At 50.7% G+C, this 20,689-nt stretch overlaps 1 protein-coding gene and 1 pseudogene across 9 annotated transcripts in view; one reads left to right on the forward strand and one right to left on the reverse strand.

Annotated features, from left to right (window-relative positions):
- SYT17 (synaptotagmin 17) overlaps window positions 1–20,689 on the reverse strand; it is a 73,992-nt gene that overhangs the window by 23,609 nt on the left and 29,694 nt on the right. For all 9 annotated transcript variants that reach the window (XM_051847479.3, XM_051847474.3, XM_051847481.3 and 6 more), the window contains 2 exons: window positions 9,837–9,957; window positions 8,155–8,310 (listed from right to left, as the gene is read on the reverse strand). In XM_051847479.3, coding sequence (XP_051703439.1) covers window positions 8,155–8,310; window positions 9,837–9,957 — 277 coding nt within the window. The remainder of the gene's footprint in view (window positions 1–8,154; window positions 8,311–9,836; window positions 9,958–20,689) is intronic.
- LOC149120604 (U6 spliceosomal RNA) lies at window positions 2,973–3,059 on the forward strand (annotated as a pseudogene).

A 20,689-nucleotide genomic window follows, 5' to 3' on the forward strand; every position in this document is an offset into this window, starting at 1 on the left:
GTCTTCCCAGGCAAGAGGGCAGCATCAGTGGACCTCCAGGTTCCCGTGGGGTCCCCGCTGTGCCTCCCCAACCCATCTCATCTCCCCAGCACATTCAATTAACCAATTTGATGCTGCAGCTGCACAGAGCCCGGAATTGCGGACCACAGAGCAGGTGCCTTGGGACTCGCTCTCACAGGGGTTCTGGGAGGCCTCCAAGCAGATGGCGGACGTGGAGGGAGGCAGAGCGGCCCAGGGAAGGGCGGGCCAAGCCAGCCTGCACCAGACGCCGCCTGGGGAGCCTTGAAAAACACAGCCCTCCCCCTGCCAAGTCACAGAAGCAGATGCCCGCGCTGAGTCTGTTACTCTGAGCAGAGGGCTTGGGCATCAGGATTTTTCCTACATCCTTCAAGTAATGCCAACGTACAGACAGAGTTTGGCTCCTTTGAAGCTCACACACGCGGCACGGCCATCACTCACCCTGATGCACCTGCTCAGTGTTCCCTGCATCTGCTCCCCCACCAGGCTCCACCTCCAGCCTCCTGGATTGGAATCTGCATTTTAAGAAATCCCTGGAAGGAGCCTTTGCATCCTAGGATGCGCGTTCCCTAGGGCTTTGAAACTGCATCTCCACTGGGCAGTAGTGAGAGGGTGGAAACAACGATGAGAATTAGAGAAATGTATTAGGAGGGAGCCCCCCAATTCAAATCCTAGTGCTTTATGAGAGGGAGACCAGAGAGACCAGCTCTCTCCCCACACATACACACACATCCGTGTACCCTCCTTGTCTCTCTCCCTGTGCTCTGTGCCCCCTGGGACTCTGCCAGTGAGACGGCCTCTACCACATGAAGCCCCTAGACCTTGAACCAAAATAATGCCCCTTTCTTTACAAAGTAGCCTGCCTCAGGCCTTCTGTTACAGCAATGAAAAATGGACAAATACACCACTACAGTTGCCAGGTTTCCATGGCTGCCTGGCACTGGTCACTCCTGATGGGTCCTGCTTGGAGCCCATGCCCAGGGCAGCTCGCTGGCTCCCAGGTTCAAGTACGAGGTCTGCCTTGGTTTCTGTTCTGGGGTGGAGCCCTGCCTGACCCCTCTCACTGGCTGCAACTCCCTGTTGATAAGCACCCCTCACCTCCTCCCATTTCCCAGGCAGGGTCGGATACCTTTAGACCAGCCCTCAACTCAGTGGTTCCTGGCATGGTGCTGATGACCTTCAGTCTGTGCCCTCGCTAGGACTCAGCTCCATGAGATCCCAGGCCACGGCCATCTGGGTCTCTGCTGATAACTTAGCATCTAGCAAAATGCCAGAGACAAAGCAAGTGCTCAAAAAAAAAAAAAAAAAAAAAAAAATTCAACCAGTGGGGACTGACACTTGGACAGCTCCTCTGCAGGGGGCTGGATCCCACCCTCTAGCACCCCTGCCATCAGCAACACCTGACCAGGCACTGCCCCTTAACCAAGTCTGCCCTGGGAAGAGGAGGGAGACACGCCTCCCAGAGGGCCAGGAAGCCCCGGGAACCTAGGGGAAGTGGGAGGTGGTGGAGGGCTAGAAGTGTCTGATGTGCACTTGCCTCCTTCTAACGTGGCTCCCACAAACCTTCACCTCCAAGGAGGTGCACACTGGGAGGGAAGGGGCCAGGCAGGTGACCCGGCCTTCTTTCAGACGAGCCTTGAGGCTGCAAAAGACTGCACGAATCTGGTGTCTTTTGAGTAACACTAACAGCTAACACCAATGCAGCACAATCCTAAGACAGAAAGAATATCACAAAGAAGTTTAACCATTTGGGCTCAGACACAGCTCACGCAGTGTCAATGGCCCCAGTTTGCAGACAGGGAAGCTGAGGCAAACAACAGGAAGGAAAGTGCCAAGATGACACAGCAGGTAAGCGGCAAACAGGAGCCCCAGCCCAGCACCTGACCCCTAACCACCAGGCTGTCCTCCCTCTCAGTGGCCTTTTCCCAAGAAGGAGGGGGGCCTGCCAGGCTCCCACACCTGCACCTGACGCTTCTCAATGGCTCCAGGTCTATGCAGCTCTAGCTGCAATTTTTTTGCTTATTTAAAAAAAAATAGCAAAATACATCTAATATAAAATGTTTTAGGCAAACAAACCGGTGGCACTGATCACACTCACACCGCTGTGCCACTTTCCCTGTCCCCGGCCCCTGCTACCCTCTGTTTTACCCTCTGTCTCTGATTTTTTTTTTTTTTTGACAGGCAGAGTGGACAGTGAGAGAGACAGAGAGAAAGGTCTTCCTTTGCCGTTGGTTCACCCTCCAATGGCCGCCACGGCCGGCGCACCGCGCTGATCTGAAGCCAGGAGCCAGGTGCTTCCTCCCGGTCTCCCATGCAGGTGCAGGGCCCAAGGACCTGGGCCATCCTCCACTGCACTCCCAGGCTACAGCAGAGAGCTGGACTGGAAGAGGAGCAACTGGGACAGAATCCGGCGCCCTGACCGGGACTAGAACCTGGGGTGCCAGCGCTGCAGGCGGAGGATTAGCCTATTGAGCCGCGGCACCGGCCTCTGATGTTTTAAATCTTTTAATTTATTTGAGGGAGTGGGAGAGGAAGAAAAAGAGAGAGAAAGGAGAGCATGAGAGTGCTTCCATCTGCTGGATCACTCCCCAGATGCCTGGGAGCCGGGAGCTCAATCCAAGTCTCCCAAGTGGGTGGGCAGGGATCCAGCTACGTGATCCAGCCCCATTACCTCCCCAGGGTGTGTGTTAGCAGGAAGCTGGGGTCACGACGCAGCCAGGATGCGAGCCCAGGCATTCCCATGTGAATGGTGGGCATCTTCGCCACCTGCCGGTCTCTATGATTTCTGACTACTATAGAGTCTCCATACAGCATCACACACTACTTGTCCTTTTCTGACTTATTTCACTCAGCATGATGCCTTCAAGGCTGACCATGCCATAGCATGTGTCAGAATCCCCTTGGTTTTAAAATGCCGGCTAATATTCCACTGGATATGTCAAAACACACCTGACGTGCTTACTTCGGCAGCACATATACTAAAACTGGAACAATACAGGGATTAGTAGGACATGCAAATTCTTGAAGAGTTCCATATTTTCTTTTTTAAAAGATTTATTTATCTATCTGAAAGTCAAAGTTACTAAACTGATCTTCTATATATAAAGAGAATCGAAAATGAATCTTGATGTGAATGGAAGGGGAGAGGGAGTGGATAAGGGGAGGGTTGCGGGTTGGAGGGATGTTATGGGGGGAAGCCATTGTAATCCATATTCTGTACTTTGGAAATTTATATTCATTAAATAAAAGTTAAAAAAAAAAAAAGAAAAAGACAATAAAATGAAGACAAGTATTTGTAGGTGATATTCCTAAGAATATGAGAGAAATATTTAAGGCTTCTGAGGTTTTATAGGTGACTTCATCAAATTAGCCAGTTGTAAAATAAATATGCATTATTATTTTTTTTTAATTTTTTTTATTTTTTTGACAGGCAGAGTGGACAGTGAGAGAGAGAGACAGAGAGAAAGGTCTTCCTTTGCCGTTGGTTCACCCTCCAATGGCCGCCGCGGCTGGCGCGCTGCGGCCGGCGCACCGCGCTGATCCGATGGCAGGAACCAGGAGCCAGGTGCTTTTCCTGGTCTCCCATGGGGTGCAGGGCCCAAGCACCTGGGCCATCCTCCACTGCACTCCCTGGCCACAGCAGAGGGCTGGCCTGGAAGAGGGGCAACCGGGACGGAATCCGGCGCCCCGACTGGGACTAGAACCCGGTGTACCGGCGCCGCTAGGCGGAGGATTAGCCTAGTGAGCCACGGCGCCGGCAATAAATATGCATTATATTAGCAATGCTGTGTCAAAAAATTTAGTGAATTAAGATTCCTTTTGTGATAACAGGATTTTTAGAAACAAATATAATTTTTAAAAATTGCAAAAAAATAAAAAAGAAAGTCAAAGTTACACAGAGAGAGTAGAGGCAGAGAGAGAGAGAGGTCTTCCATCCGATGGTTCATCCCCTAATTGGCTGCAATGGCCGGAGCTGCGCCAATCCAAAGCCAGGAGCCAGGAGCTTCTTCTGGGTCTCCCACACAGGTGCAGGGGGCCCAAGCACTTGGGTCATCTTCCACTGCTTTCTCTGGCCATAGCAGAGAGCTGGATCGGAAGTGGACAGCTGGGACTAGAACCGGCACCCATATGGGCTACCTGCACTTCAGGCCAGGGCGTTAACCCGCTGTGCCACAGTGCTGGCCCCAGGAGTTCCATATTTTAAAAAAGCCACACCTGATGTTCTTCATCTACTCGCCCATCCTCTCACCTGTATCGTCTCCGAACATGAGCATACAGCTGTCAGGATGGGTCCTGCTTCCTGTTCTTTGCAGAATACCCTTTCTATCCCGAGCCCCGGAAATGCTGGGTCCTACAGTAATTCCACTTTCTATTTTTTGAAGCATCGTCATCAAATTGCATTTCCTTCCTTCCTTCCACCCTTTTTATCTTCCCTACTTCCAGTGACAGCCCAGTTACCTCCCCTTGACACTGGTTCAATAGAACCTCCCTGAATTTCCCAGAATGCCGCTGGACCACGTGGCGCTGTCTCAGGGGCTGAGAGGCAATTTCCCCCTTCTCTTCATCCTGCAGACACCACCTGACCGCGAACGGCAGGAGACTCCTCATCCCACACAGGAAGGGAACCGTTCAGAAGGCCCACCCCGCCCACTAATTACGGGCTTTGACTGGAGATCTCTGGCAAATGCTTAAATTGCAGCTCAACCCTACTGTTGATCCGCAGTGTTTGGAAACATGCTAATGGGCTGGGTTTCGCAGCCTCAGCCTGGAGGTGACGGCTCTTTCCCTCCACGGACGAACAAAACAAGTTAGAACCTTACGCACTCAAATTCAGGAGAACCGCAGCTTTGTCTACAGTGACTTGATCCACATTTCTTATCCCAGCTCTCGGTCCGAATCCTGACTGAACATTAGAATTACCTGGCGTGCTTTAAGAACATACACACTCAGGGGTCGGTGCTGTGGCACAGTGAGTTAAAGCCCCAAGCATCCTATATGGGCGCAAGCATCCTATATGGGTGCAGGTTCGAATCCTGGCTGCTCTACTTCCAATTCAGCTCTCTGATAACTTATGGCCTGGGAAAACATTGGAAGATGGCCCAAGTCTTTGGGCCCCTGCACCCATGTGGGAAAACTGAAAGAAGCTCCTGGCTCCTGGCTTAGGATCGGCTCAGCTCTGGCCATTGTGGCCATTTGGGGAGTGAATCAGTGGATGGAAGATCTCTCTCTCTCTCTACCTCCCTCTCTGTAACTCTACCTTTCAAATAAATAAAATAAATCTTTAGGGGCCGGCACTGTAGCGCAGTGGGCAAAGCCATTGCCTGCAGTGCCGGCATCCCATACGGGCACTGGTTCGAGTCCTGGCTGTTCCACTTCTGATCCAGCTCCCTGCTGTGGCCTGGGAAAGCAGTAGAGGATGGCTCAAGTGCTTGGGCCCCTGCACCCATGTGGGAGACCCAGAAGAAGCTCCTGGCTTCGGATCGGCACAGCTCTGGCCATTTCAGCCATTTAGGGAGTGAACCAGTGGATGGAAGACCTCTCTCTCTCTCTCTGCCTCTCCTTTCTCTGTGTAACTCTGACTTTCAAATTAACAAATAAATCTTTAAAAAGAATAAAATAAATCTTTTTAAAAAAAAGAATATACAGACTCAGCAGCTGTGGTGCAGCAGGTTAAGCCATCACTTATGACACTGGCATCCCAGATCAGAGCGCTGGTTTGAGTCTTGGCTACTCAGCTTCCAAGTCAGCTCCCTGCTAATGTGCCTAGAAAAACAGCTGGTGGTGGCCCAAGTACTTGAGTCCCTGCTACCCCCAGGGTAGACCAGATGGAGTTTCTGGATTGGCTAGGGCCCCGCTCTGGCTATTGTGGCCGTTGGGAGAGAATGAGCAGATAGGACTGTGTTCTCTGTCACTGTGGCTTTCAAATAAATAAATAAACCTTATATATGCACAGTGGTCCTCCCTTTTCCATGGACATACATTCCAAGATCCCCGGTGGATGCCTGAAACCATGGAGGGTGCCAAGCCTTTTGTATGCTTTTCCTGCACTGAAATACCTATGATAAAGTTTAATTTATAAATCAGGCATAGTAAGTGATTAACAATACTTGTCAATAAAATAAGCATTGGAACAACATAGTGTGCAATACGAGTCATGGGAATGAGGGCTCTGTTTATTTCTGGAATTTTCCATTTAAGATTTCCGGGCTGCAGCTGACCACGTGGCACAGAAACCACAGAATGGGAAACCTTGGACAAGGAAGGACGACCGGAGACGTGTGTGGGACTCCAGCTGGGTTAGAGCTCTGGGGGGTGTGGGGTGGCCGTGGGTGGGCTTTTAAGGTCCCCAGCAGATTCTAAAGCACATCCAGGGGTGCAGGGCGCTGATCAAAGTGGGCAGGGAGGCCTCCTTCCCCAGAAAGAACATTGTCACTGGGTTTTCACCCTGAGGAGCATGAGCCCGTGGCCAGGGGCCTCAAACCCCAGCCTACAGAGGGAATCACAGGCAGGGACAGCAGAGGCCTTGTCTGATGGCGCAGCTGACAACAGCCCCGGCTGACAATGTCCACCTGTAGTGCGGGCGCTCGGCTAACAGGTGCACGGGGCTGGGGTATGATCCCTCCAGTTTGAGGCTTTAATTTTACGGTGGGGGGGGGATGACCACACAGGACACAGGGGTTCAAAAAGTCTCCTCCAACTATGTGTAAAAGCTTCTGTACTCGGGGCTGGTGCTGTGGTACAGCAGGTTAACACCCTGCCCTGAAGTGCTGGCATCCCATATGGGTGCCAGTTCGAGACCCAGCTGCTCCACTTCCAATCCAGCTCTCTGCTATGGCCTGGGAAAGCAGTGGAATATGGCCCAAGTCCTTGGGCCTCTGCACCCATGTGGGAGACCCAGAAGAAGCTCCTGGCTCCTGGCTTTGGATTGGCGCAGCTCTGGCCATCGTGGCCAATTGGGGAGTGAACCATCGGATGGAAGATCTCTATCTCTCTTTCTCTCTCTCTGCCTCTCCTCTCTCTGTTTAACTTTGACTTTCAAATAAATAAATACATCTTTAAAAAAAAACAGCTTCTGGCCTGTGCCATGGCTCACTTGGCTAATCCTCTGCCTGTGGCGCCGGCACACTGGGTTCTATTCCCGGTTGGGGTGCCGGATTCTGTCCTGGTTGCTCCTCTTCCAGTCCAGCTCTCTGCTGTGGCCTGGGAGTGCAGTGGAGGATGGCCCAAGTGCTTGGGCCCTGCACCCCATGGGAGGCCAGGAGGAAGCACCTGGCTCCTGGCTTTGGATCGGTGCAGTTGCAGTGCCGGCTGTAGTGGCCACTTGGGGGGTGAACCAACACAAGGAAGACCTTTCTCTCTGTCTCTTTCTCTCTCTCTCACTAACTCTGCCTGTCCCCCCCCCCAAAAAAAAGCTTCTGTACTCCTATTTCTCTGGGGAGGGGTCTCTAGCATTTTTAAATTTTGGAGGGATTTGTTGGGCAGCGATAGATAAGTGATACACCATGGAAATAACGGGTTCAATCAATCACAGCCTGGGAAGATGGGCTAACTTCCATGAGCCAGTGGTCCTGAAGCTGCTGCTTACATCCCGTAAGCCCTGGATGCCTTTCAACACCCTCCTCCGCGACCTAGGCGACCCTGTTTTCTCACAGGCTTCTTTGTTAACTGTAAGCAATGTAACTCATCAGCATCATTGTCATCAAAGCTAACGGAGGGAGTACTTCCTATGCTAAGTACTAATACTACCTATGCTAAGTACTAATATTACCTGTGCTAAGTACTGCTCCCACGTCATGGATCATTTCCTCTTTACAACACGTCTGTGCCACAAGGACTATTATTGTCCACATTTGACAGATAAGGAAACTGAGGCTCAGGTGAGTTTAGAACTTGCCTTCGGTTACTACACAGCCGTGCCAGGAAATCTGGCTTCAGGGCCCACATTCGTCACAATTACGTTGCATGGTTCTGCGACTCTCACCCAAGTTCACAGATGGCCACTGGATTCAAATCCAGATGGCTGAACACCAGCCATGAAGCTCTCAAATACAAGGCTCTCTCCAGAGGCCCTTTGTCTAGAGGCCACCTTCTGTCTCCACAACGTGCCTCCCCCAGGGCTCCTGGCACGCCACCTACCTGTAAACACTAGGCTGGCATTTTCCAGTTCTTCCTGGGGCACTTTGAAGCTGAAGGATTCATTGTAGAAGGGATCGATTGTGCCTCTTAAGAAGGAGGTCTTCTTGGTTTTCACAAGCTTGAGTCCATGCACCAGCTGGATTTTCACAAAGGGGTCTGAAAATCGAACAAAGCATCACAGAACACCATCAGACGCAAATAATTTGTTCAGCCTCCATCCATCCTTTCAACTTTTCATCCATCTCTCAGTCCATGCACCCATCCATGATCCACCATCCCTCCATGATCCACCACCCATCCTTTAGGTGACTGATCCACCTCATCAGTCCATCCATTGAGTCACTGATCCACCCACCCATCCATCCATCAGTCCAAGCAGCCACCCCTCCTCTCATTGATTCATTCCCCCATTCAAGCAGCCACTCCTCCTCTCATTGATTCATTCCCCCAACCAACCGTCTACTACTCATTCATCATTTTCTCATCCATCTGCTTATCCATTCATCCCTTTCTCTGTTCCTTCAGCCATCTGATACTTATGGAACCGCTCCCATCTGTTAGGTGCTGTGTTCACCGTACAGATGAGAAAGCTGAAGACTCAAGATGAGACATGATTTGCTTAAGATCTGCCTGATGGAGGCAACACCAGGTGGAGAGGCTGTCCCAGCTACCTGAGGACTCCCATTATCACGTCAGTGAGCCCATCTACAGGAGAATGGAGATGGCATAGTTATAACTATATATTCTTCAATCACGCTATAATGGGATTCCTGGACTTTATCCACTTTAGCATCTGTTTAAACAAACCAACGAGATGAATATTATTAATGTGTCCATTTCTGAGATGGCAAAGTTGAGGCACAGGGAGGCATCCTGGGGTAAAATAACTTCTCTAAGGCCACATTATTTGCAAGCTGTGAAACTGAGATTTTGTTCCAGGCAGGCTGACATCAGAAGCCTTAATCATTTTATCAAACTGACTCCTCTATTGTGGCGCGTCTGGAATTCTCCAGCCTTGATACATTCCTGCCAGTGGTCCCTCGGAAACCTCTATTTTTGTAATGTGGCTTTTGAGACTGTGAGGTATCTTCTAGCTTCAGCTGTCACCTTATAGAAAAGTAATTTATTTTTGCTATTGTACTTAGAAAAGGCAGCAGAAGGGATCCAGGGACCATGGCTGCTTTCACAACAATATCTCCAGATGGAACGGAATCTGCTCTGTTTCATTAAAAGTCACGTTGGAATTGGTTTTTCTATAAAGCAGACACTAAATACAATAGTCATTTCAGAGCTAGGATTTACAAAGGTTCATGGCACATATGAAGTGGGCTGTGAACAAACCTCCAGGCTTGTGTGTGGGCCGCCATGCCGTCTCTGCACACTATCGCCACCTGGAGCACACTGTCTTTATTGCAGGCACAGTGTTTGGAAAGGCAAAAGGAACTTCCTCCGACTCTAGGTTTTCGGTAGCACACCTGGTCCCAGTCAACCCCACCAATTCAAACCGGGTTCCTGCTTCACCCTAAGAATCACCTAAGGACTTATTTTCTCTCTTGAGCCGGCAGCCTAGTTCTGGATGCTGTGCACCACCCAAGGTATCATCAGTGGTACCCAGGATGCAGTCCACTGAACACACGCAGGTGCCCCATTCACGACGTGGAGGGCAGGGGATGGCACTGTACCTGACCCTTGGCTCACATCCGTCTGAAGAAGCTGCTTGGCTCGAATGACATCAACATTCAGTCGCCCAGCACTCGGGAGGTAATTCAGAGACAGGAGCAGCTCCCCCAGCTCCACCTCGTTCTGCGGGGAGAGGAGATGTTCAGGAACAACTTTTCCTGTTCTTTTGTGCCCTCTGTACCCCTCGTGCAGCTCACAAATGAACAGCTGGTAGGGAGATCAGCTGACAGGGGTGCCTCCTCTTCTTCTTTTAGCCTCTGCCTCCAATTATCTTCATCCATCTAGCTCAGAAACTTTTTTCTGCTCTTACAATGTTTAACAGCAACAGCCAAAGCAGCCGTAATAAAAAAATAAGTGCAATATGCCATGTTCTATGCTAAGTACTTGATATGTGATTGATTAATTTAATCTTCATATTAAGTATTAACCCCATTTAACAGGCAAGAAAACTAAGCTCAGAATGCTTTAAATAACATGTCCAAGGTCATCCATCTGGAAAGAGGCAGAGCTGGCCATTGGCGCCAGTGAGGCTGACTCCAGGTGCTCAGACCACTATGCTGTGGGATCCCCAGCAGGCGGAACACCCTGCAAAGTCAGTCTCTGGGTAAGAACTCTGTTCTCGACACACAGCCCACGACAGAGCCTACGCTTCTAGCCCGTCATGGCAGGACTTGTTGGAAAGCACTGACCAAGGCCCCTGATGTCAACACTCCCACGCTTGCAGAAAATCCACACGAGCACAAGTGCACGACTCCACACTGCCAAGTTCCTAGACAAGAGCAGCTGCCCTCCCTACCATCTGCTCCTTTTCAAAAAATGATTGAAATTATACAGATTTGCCAGCGTAACATCTCCCCACATCGCCGTCACTCAGCTGTGAGCATTATCACCATTTTGCCCAACGATGTTTCACACATACCTGTATTTGTAAAAAAAAATGTTGGCCGAATATTTAAAAATAGGTTCTAAACGTGATGTCAGTTTTGTTTGAGTCCCGGCTGCTCTGATTCCATTCCAGCTCCCTGCTAATGTGCCAGGGTAAATCAGTAAAAGATGACCTAAGTCCTTGGGCCTCCGACACTCACATGGGAGACCAGGATGGAGTTTCTGGGCTCCTGGCTTCAGTATGGCCCAGCCCTGGCCATTGTGGCCATTTGGAGTGAATAGGCAGATGGAAAATCTTTCTATTACTCTGCCTTTCAAGTAAATAAATAAATCTTTAAAAAATATCTTACATAGAACATACAGTCAGCCCTCCCTCTCTGCAGGTTCTGCATCCACAAACACCAAGCACCACAGATTCAAAGCATTTGAAGAAGAAATCACACCCATACTGAACAAGTGCAGACCGGTTGTCTTGCCATCTTTCCCTAAACAATAAGTGTAACAAGGATTTACGTGGCAGTTACAGGGTATCAGGTGTTATTACACATCTGGAGGGGCCGGTGCTGTGGCGCAGTGGGATAAAGCCCTGGCCTGCAGTGCCGGCATCCCATAAGGGCGCTGGTTCTAGTCCCGCATACTCCACTTCCAATCCAGCTCTCTGCTATGGCCTGGGAAAGCAGTAGAAGATGGCCCAAGTCCTTGGGCCCCTGCACCCATGCGGGAGACTCGGAAGAAGCTCCTGGCTCCTGGCTTCGGATCGGCGCAGCTCCAGCTGTTGTGACCAATTGGGGAGTGAACCATCAGGTGGAAGACCTCTCTCTCTCTGCCTCTCTTCTCTCTGTATAACTCTGACTTTCAAATAAACAAATAAATCTTAAAAAAAAAAATAACACATCTGGAGATGATTACAGTCTACAGAAGCTCCTGTCCATGTGGAAATCCTTCCACGGGAGACGAGAACTGAGATGGCCTTTGTCATTCCCCGTAACAATAATGATCCAACTTAATGTTCAGAGGACAGTGAGCAAAAGAGAGATCACGCAGGAGAAATGTGGTTGGGCTTATCGATCCCATTTCCACGGGAAACAGGTTATAGGAAGCAAACACATGCATCCAGACTTTTCTAGTGTTAGAATCGGGACTCCTAGTCACTTGTCTCAGACTGTTAACTCCTGGCCTACTCACCTATAGACCTGATATAAAACACGGTTCTGGAAAGAAAACAGAACGTCTACAGAAAGGTGTGCACTGATTCTATGCAAACATCACCCCTTTAAGGGACTGGTGCTTCCTCAGATTTGGTGTTCTTGGTGGTGACCTGGGGAGTCCCTGGACCAATCCCCTGAGGTTGTTGAGGGATGACTGCATTTGAAACTTAAAACATGCATTAAAAAGGAAAGCAGGACAATTAGAGAGGGTGGGAGGGGTGAGTGGTAGGGCACAGCTAGTGGGTGAGAGGTGAGCTGTGCACAGAGTGAAGCAGAAACCTTGGGAAATGGGGAGGGGACACACAGGCAGAGGGGGCAGCCAGTGCAAGGCAGGAGGAATCAGCAGAAGCAAGGCCAGTGTGGCTGGAGTGCAGCAGGAGGTTCTAGACACGTCCACGGGAGCCAAAGGAGGATGCCCAGGGGCTGCCCCGGGGTGGGAGTCTGCTGGAACCCAGCGTCTCACGGGAATTGCAGAAGGCAGGCAAGGGCACCTCCTGGGCCCTGAACCCCCGATGTCCTCCCTGTAACCTTCAAGAGTGGACAGAGCTGCTGTTCCCCTCCCCCACACCATGGATCAGCTCCCTGGAGTCCTTCCCCAGAATGATTCCATCGGAGAAAAGCCAAGCTCCTTCCTTCCTTCCCTCTGTGGGCTGCGAGCTCACTGCCCTTGCCGCCCACCCACCCACCCACCCACCCAACACAATGGCTTTCCCGTTGTATTTTTCCAGCAAAGCCTTCCCATTGATCCGGCCACTCTCTCTGCCTCATCTTGAGAGTGATCAATTTGCAAGTCTGGAGTTGGGGAACAGATGGTAGAAAATAAAGAGAGGGCTGATTGAGCAGTATTGATGGGCGAGCTGATTCTCATAACAGACATTCATCCTTACTGGATCCTGGGTACCGGGGACATCATGACCCTTACTGCAAACCTACACTGAGAAATCTCCACAGGCCACTGTGGGCCCCATCCCAGGCACAAGAAGGCTGACTCTCATCTTATCCGTCCAGACACTCCAGGGGTTTCCATCTCACAGGGGTGGGAATCTAGGCTTACAGACACTGGGAGATGGTTTGAGATCATATCACAACTCTAATAAGAGGATTTTGACGCAGCCGCCCCATGCTCTCACACCACATTGCTGGTGATGAAGGCACAGTCGCAGATGTCAAGAAATTCAGTTTTTGAAGGGATAGAAGGGAAGACAGGAAAACAAATCAAAATTTCGGGGGCTGTGCAGCCACTCGAATGACCACAATAAAAAGAAACACACACACACAATCAGGAAATAATGAGTGTTGGTGAGGAAGCGGAGAAATCGGAACTGCTGTGTGGGGCTGGTGGGAATGGCAAGTGGTACAGCCAGCGTGGTAAGCAGTGTGGCAGTTCCCCCAAAGGTTACACAGAGCCGCCATGGGAGCCAACGAGTCCACCCCTAGCTATACACCCAAGAGAAGAGCAAACATAAACTTAGACTTGAATGTCCATAACAGCATTCTCACATAGCCCCAGAGTGGAAACATCCCAAATGTCCATCAACACATGGATGAAGAAAACATGGCCAATCTATACAACATAGTGACACTAGTGACAAAAAGAAGGAGACTACAATGCAGAGGAACCTCAAAAACATACTAAGTTGCGGCTATCATTTGGGCTAGTGGTTAAGACATCTGGATCCCACATCCGACTCCCAGCTGTGGCTCTGGCTTCCAGCATCCTGCTAACCTAGGAAGGCAGTGGGTGACTAAGTAATTAAGTCCCTACCACCCATACGGGAGACCTGGATTGAGCTCCCAGATCCTGGCTTCGGCCTCAGCCCTGTCCTGGCCATCATGGTCATTTGGAGAGTGAACCAGTGGATGCAAGCTCTCTGTCTCTCAAGCAAATAAATAAACATTAAAAAAAATGCTACATGAAAGAAGCTAGATGTAACAGATCACACAGTGTAGATTATCCTTATGAAATATACAGGATAGAGAGCAAATGCAGATCTGTGGGTGCCAGGGAAGTACTGTGGGAGAAGGGGAAGTATAGAGTGGCCGTTTAACTGGCAAAGCAGGTGTGTGCTCCAGGCACCCCAGAAGCAGGTGGGTCCCTCCCCTCTACCTCCACTTCAAATAAAAGAGAGAAAAAAATATTTTTGACGAGAACTTGACATTTCAGCAATAATACCAAATTAACTATTGAGAAATCTCAATGAGCACTGGAATTTTCAGTAGAAAATTGATATTATCTTGAATGACATAGGGTGTGAGGCTCTGCGGTTTTCAGGGCTTAGAGTCTCAAGATCTCATCCTGACCCAGCCGAGCAGAAAGTGGAAAATCCCCACTCCACTCAGGGCCTCTGCCCCAGCAGGCAGGGCACTGCAAATGGCACCATTCACTCAGACCCAGAGGGCAAAGCATTCCTGGAGGATTCCTGGATTGGTGTCTTCCAGTCCTTCTTCTCTACAAGTAGCTGATGCTAAATTGATTTTTTTAATTTAAATTTATTTATTTGAGAAACAGAGAGAAAGCTTCCATATACCGGTTTACTTCCCCGATGCCCACAGTAGCAGGGGCTGAGCTGGGGCCACAGCTGGATGCTGGCAATACAATCCAGGTCTCCCATATGGGTGGCAGGGAACCCAACTCTTTGAGCAATCACCTGCTGCCTCCAAAAGTGCACATTATTAGGGAGGCAGAGTCAGGAGCTGGAGCTGGGTATCGAACCTATGCACTTCAATACGAGATTCAATATGAATATGCACTTCACCGCCACACCTGTCCCTGATGCTGAATGTAAAAGCTGCAAGCAGACAGCTGATACAACATTTGGGATGTGGGCACAGAGAGTGGACCACCTAGTCCAGTACCTCTTCAACCTGTGCCCACCCCAGGAGGTTCATGAAATTACTGGTGATCTTTGTGGGTACCCCTGGAATGTTGCCACCTTGGACCTGCAGCACCTCGGGCACTTCTGACCATATCTGGAGATGGTTTTCGTTGTCACAACTGAAGGGGGAGAGAAGTGCTACTGGCATCTAGAGGCAGAGGCCAGGGGTGTTCCTAGACATCGTGCAAGGTGCAGAAGACGAAGGACAGTGTCCCCTCCCCCAACAAAGAGTGATCAACAATGGCAACGCTGAGAAGTCCCGGAGGAAACCTGTGAATCTTGGGATGAGTCACTCTTTGCTCTTACATACGATTCTACCCTGGACAAGTTGTTAATGGGAACTGAAGACTGAACAGTGCCTCAGCTGGGTCTGTCTCTCGTCTCCCCCACACCTGAAAAGGTCACAGCAGCAGCTGCAAACCGGAGCCTGCAAAGATCGAGCTCGGATTTCTTCCTCCTGCCTCCCCCTTAAGCCTCCCTTCTCTGCTGCAAGGCAAGAAATCCAAGTGCCAAATTCACAAACCATCGCGGGGGGAGGGGGCTCAGCTGTCCCGTTGCTCGGGGCGGGGCGGGGGGTGGAGGGGGATCTTCAGCTCAGCAGGGCCTCCTTCTCTGAACAGTACGGTCAGCTGAGGCTGGGATGTCCAAGGGGAAATCTTTAAGCACAAAACCCTAGGTTTATAAAAGAACGATGGCCCCATACCATCTTGCATGTTCCCGTCTCAAACCCTCCTTCCCTCTTAGAACAAAACCCGAAGTACTCGGCCTGTCTACCTCCGATCCACGTGCCTCAGCGCTATCCTCATTCTGGGCTGGGTCATTCTTTGTTGCAAGGAGCTACCCCGTGCAGGACAGGATGCTTAACTGGACGCCACAATCCTGACAACCCAAAATGCACCCAAACATGGCGAATGTCCCCGGGGTGGGGGGCAAAATCACCCCCACTGAGAACCACTAGTCTCTAAGAATCTACAACAATCTAAATGATTGAACCTCTGTCTATCTGGGACTTGACCCACAGACTACATCTGCCATCTTTCTTTCCCTTCAAAACACAAGAGCACACCTGCCCCCCAGAGCTTGGACCTGCTGCTCCATCTCCATTCAAATCTCAACTCAAACATCCCTGCCTCAAGTAAACCTTCCGTGACCGACAGACTAAGGACAGCGCCTGCCTCCATCACTTTTTTGTTGTTGTTGTTGTTGTTGCTGACAGGCAGAGTGGACAGTGAGAGAGAGAGAGAGAGAGAGAAAGGTCTTCCTTCTATTGGTTCACCCCCTAAATGGCCGTCACGGCTGGAGCTACGCTGATCTGAAGCCAGGAGCCAGGTACTTCTCCTGGTCTCCCATGGGGTGCAGGGCCCAAGTACTTGGGCCATCCTCCACTGCACTCCCTGGCCACAGCAGAGAGCTGGCCTGGAAGAGGGGCAACCGGGACAGAATCCGGCGCCCCGACCGGGACTAGAACCCAGTGTGCTGGCGCCGCAAGGCGGAGGATTAGCCTAGTGAGCCGCGGTGCCGGCCGCCTCCATCACTTTGGATCACAACATCATCTTGTTTGCTTTCCTTCTGTCCTTACCTGAGGTTTTCTTGTTCTGCATAAAGGCAAGGACAGTGCCCAAACTGTCCCCCACACTACAGACAGCCCCTGACCTAGGAGGATCGAGTTTTACAATGCTGCAAAAGCAATATGCTGCCAGTAAGAAATTGTACCTGGGGCTCTGAGCTTTGACTCTTCCCCCGGACTGGGATAGGCAGTCGGATCCTCTTGTATGATGCCGGGGGGCAGCAGGAGCCATCACACGGGATAACAAGGGGAAACAACATTCTACAATGCTGTGTGTCTCTGCTATGATGCAGCGTGGGTTAGGCGGATTCGATGGGTTTTTGACATACGATGTTTTCCATTTACGATGGGTTTGCCAAGACACAACCCCACTGTACACTGAAGAGCATCTGAATGCATCAGCCCTGGGTGACAACTTCAACCCAGATGACCCCGGGAGCAACTCGGGCAGCCCCAGCATGGAGACTGAGTGAGAGGAACATGGTCCCCTAAGGGTGCTCAGCGGGATGCCTGCCCTGCCTCTCCCGCTGAGGTGGGACGGGAGGAGGAGCTGGGTCCTTTCTGCTTCTCCTTCTCCCCTTTGGAGGCGGTATCACAAATAAGCAGATCCGTTTCCTTTTTTATAAAAGCCTGATGAGCTTAATTTGGTCAAACCACGTGGGTGGGCAAGGGAGAACCCAAATAGCCTGTCTGTGAATTACTCAAATGAATCCAGAAGCCCCTGGGATCACCCCAGCAGCCGGCGAGGTGTGTGCTGGGCAGTGCACCCAGGCAAAGGTTTTCTCTCCCTCACCCCCACCCCCGTCCCCGTCCCCCGTGCCTCTCAACACAGTCAGGTTCTCATCAATAAAAAGAAAACCATCTGGGACAAGACATTTTTGGGCGGTGGGTGGGGTGGAAGCCCAGCTCCCCTCTCTCCTAACGCCTCCTTTGAATTGCTTCTAAAAGGCACTTCCATGCTCTCTCCTACCGAGGCTGCCAGGGGTGCACCCAACATGCAACCCTGCCCAAACACAGACATGCTTGCTGCCCTTGGCCTCCATGCCCCTGGGCCAGGGGAGCCCTTTGTCTCTGAATTTACTGCACAATTAAAATAGGAACAGATTTTCTTAAAGGAAAAAAATCTACCCATAATTCTAACACTACGTATTTCACTGAACATGTTCTTCCCCCTCTACAAAGCTTTCGATTCTGGAGTCCTTGCAAATACCACAGTGCAAAAACAATATTTGCGTAGCTGCACTGATGGCACAGGCATATTCTGACATTCTTTTTTCAAAACCTTACAGTATTACTACCTAGAGGTAGACATTATATGTATCATTATACATATATATATATATATATATATATGACTACTTTTAAAAGTTTGTGAAGGATCGAATTAAAAGATATACTTATTGCTATGGCAAAAATGTTTAAATTCATAAGTAGCTCTTTCATACTATGAATTTTCCATGAAGTGTAAAAAATTATTTATTTGAGAGGCAGCAGAGAGACAGGGAGAAGCACCCCCATCAGCTTGTTCACTTTCCAGATGTCTGTAATGCACAGGGCTGGGCTGGAACTCCATCCAGGTCTCCCATGTGAGTGGCAGGAACTCAATTACCTGAGCCATCACCTGCTGCCTCCCAGGGCGCACATTAGCAGGAAGCTGGAACCAGGAACACAGCCATGACCTGGCTCAGGCATCCTGATATGGGATGCAGGTGTCTTGAATGTTAGGACAAGCACCTGCTCCCATGAACTTTCTGAAGATCCCCTTGCACCCCTGGCTGCCTGGAGTTGCTTTGGTGTATGGTGTGAGGTAAGGCTCTGGTTTTATTTTGAGGCACCACCTGTTCTCCTGTCTTCTTGCCCCACAGGCTATGAGCTCATGGAGGGCAGTGACCTGACTCTGCTCCATCTCTGCAGATGCTCTGTGAACACTGGCTAAGGGAAACATTTGCTTATGTCCTGCGTAGGAGTCTACACCTTCCAGGAAAGCTTTGAGAGCAGCTGGCTCTTTTGATGTTGGAGAGTTTATGTTTCAGACTCAATGGCCATCCAGATTCAATCAACCTCCTCGGATGCACTTGAGCATCTCAGGAGGGTGATACAGATTGTATCTGAACTTGGGCTTCCAGTGAGTGTCTTGTTGCAGACAGGGTTGGGCAGAGATAACTTTAAAACTTGCAACATTATGGCTTCAACAATGAAATGAAACCTGCCATGAAAGCCTAGCAGGCATGCAAGTTTGCCTCCAGCCACCCCAAGCCCAAAGGAAGGACCAACAGTGGTCAGGTTTACACTCAGAGAGCGTCCTCTCCCAGGGAGAAGCAGCACCAGCCAGGACAGCCCAGTGCTTCCAAGGAAGTAACTGAGAGAAGGGGAGAGCCTTGGAGACAGCAGTGTCCAGCCACAGCCTCTGCTGCCTCCTCCTCACTCCCCCTCTGCAGAGACCTCTCTCTGTTCCTGTTGTCTCCCCAGCTCTTTCTCAACCCACATCCAGCCCAATCGCCCTGCCTACAGATACCTAGAGAGCCAATCACATGACCAGTACACAGTAGGTGCTCAATAATTGTTCAGTGACCGGGCTAGTACAAAGGACACAGCAGTGACCAGGGCAAACATGGTTTCTGGAATGGAGTTCAGGATAGTCACAATTCCTTCGTAATGATCACGTTTTGTTAGCTAACTCTGCGATTATCTCATTAGCATGGTGGTGTGTGCCATGGGGAATAAGAGATGCTATGGGAACCGACCTTCCAGAAGCACCTGCAGAAGTGGGGCTGAGATGAGATGAGGAGGAGCAGGGGCTGGTGACAGTGGAGGAATGGGAAGGCCGGGAGAGACCCAAGTAGAAGAGAAAGATAGGTGAGCTCCTACTCCGCCTCCAGGTAAGGGGTGTGCACATCTCCTGCTGAGCAGGGAGCCACACAAGGCTTTATGAGTCACCTAATTCATCTGTGCTTTTAAAAACCTCCTGCCTTGTGGCGCAGCAGGTCAAGCCACTGCTTGGGATGCCTGTATTCCGTGGTGGAGCAGCAGTTCGAGTCCTAGCTGCTTCCCTTCTGATTCAACTCCCTCCTAATGCACCCGGAAAGGCAGCGGAAGATGGCCCAAGAGCTGGGGTCCCTGTCACCCACATGGAAGACCCGGATGGACCTCCTGGCTCCTGGCTTCAGCCTGGCCCAGCACTGGCTGTTGCAGCCATTTGGGGAGTGAAGGAGCTGATGGAAGACCTCTGTCTCACTCTGCCTTTTAAATAAATAAATCAAGCAAGCCTCCTTCCTCTGATGACAGCTCTGTCTCACCTTCCAACTCCCTCTTCCATTCATGTGTAACTGTCCACTTTTCTGCACTTTAGGAAAAAAAAATTTGTTTATGTGGTCATTTTTGCTTCTGTACATGAGAGAGAGAGAGACCTGGATTGAGTTCCAGGCTCCTGGTTTTGGCCTGGCCCAGTCCTGGCTATTGTGGGCATTTAGAGAATAAACCAGTGCACACAAGATCTCATTCCATCTGTCTCTCTGGAATGAAAATAAACTTAAAAATTGGAGAAGAAAAAATAAAAGAAGAGATACAGACTCAGACCCCCAGGGGATGGAGCCAGACACAGCAGTGATGAAGCCATGAGCTAAGGGAGCATCAAGGGTTGGCGGCAGCACCACAGGGACATCTGCGGTGCCCCGGGCACTGACGGACTGGCGGGGAATACGGTCCCAGCCCCTCCGGGCTCACACTGCAGTAGAAGAACCAGACTAGGGAGAACCGTTGTGCAATGACTGACAGCAGGAAGTCTGGAAAAGACCCCTCTGAGATGCTGAGTAAGGAAAGGAGGGAGCCACAGAGGAATCTGTGGGTAGGGCATGCCCAGGAGAGAGCAGCAAGTGCCAAGGCCGTGAGGCAGGGCCACACTGGGTGTGCCTGAGAAACCCCGGAGAGGCAGTGTGGCTGGAGCACCTGCAAGGGAGGCCACCAGCTGGGGAACAAGGCTGGGGGAGCAGTAGGGCGGAGTCGTGCTTCCCTTCCATGGGGAATGAGACAGGATGCCCCAGGAAGGCTGGGAGTGGGGGAGAGGCCAGAGCTGAGATTCACTCTCCTGTACTCCTTGCTGCTCTGTCGAGAAGAACAAAGAGGGGTGGACTTGGGGGAGGGGATGAAGCAGGGTGACCCCTAAAGAGGGTGTTGGGTGACAGGTGCTGGTGGCCAGGGCCTGGTTAGAGGGGAGGAAGGGACCTGACGTGGGTATAGCGTAGGACTCCTGGGTTCTGGGGGTACACGGTGGCACCACACAGACGGAGAAGCAATTCAGTTATGAGTGCAACGTCAGCCAG

This window comes from Oryctolagus cuniculus, chromosome 19 (genome assembly GCF_051225735.1).
Source record: "Oryctolagus cuniculus isolate XC-2025 breed Fujian yellow rabbit chromosome 19, ASM5122573v1, whole genome shotgun sequence".
Lineage (NCBI taxonomy): Eukaryota > Metazoa > Chordata > Mammalia > Lagomorpha > Leporidae > Oryctolagus > Oryctolagus cuniculus.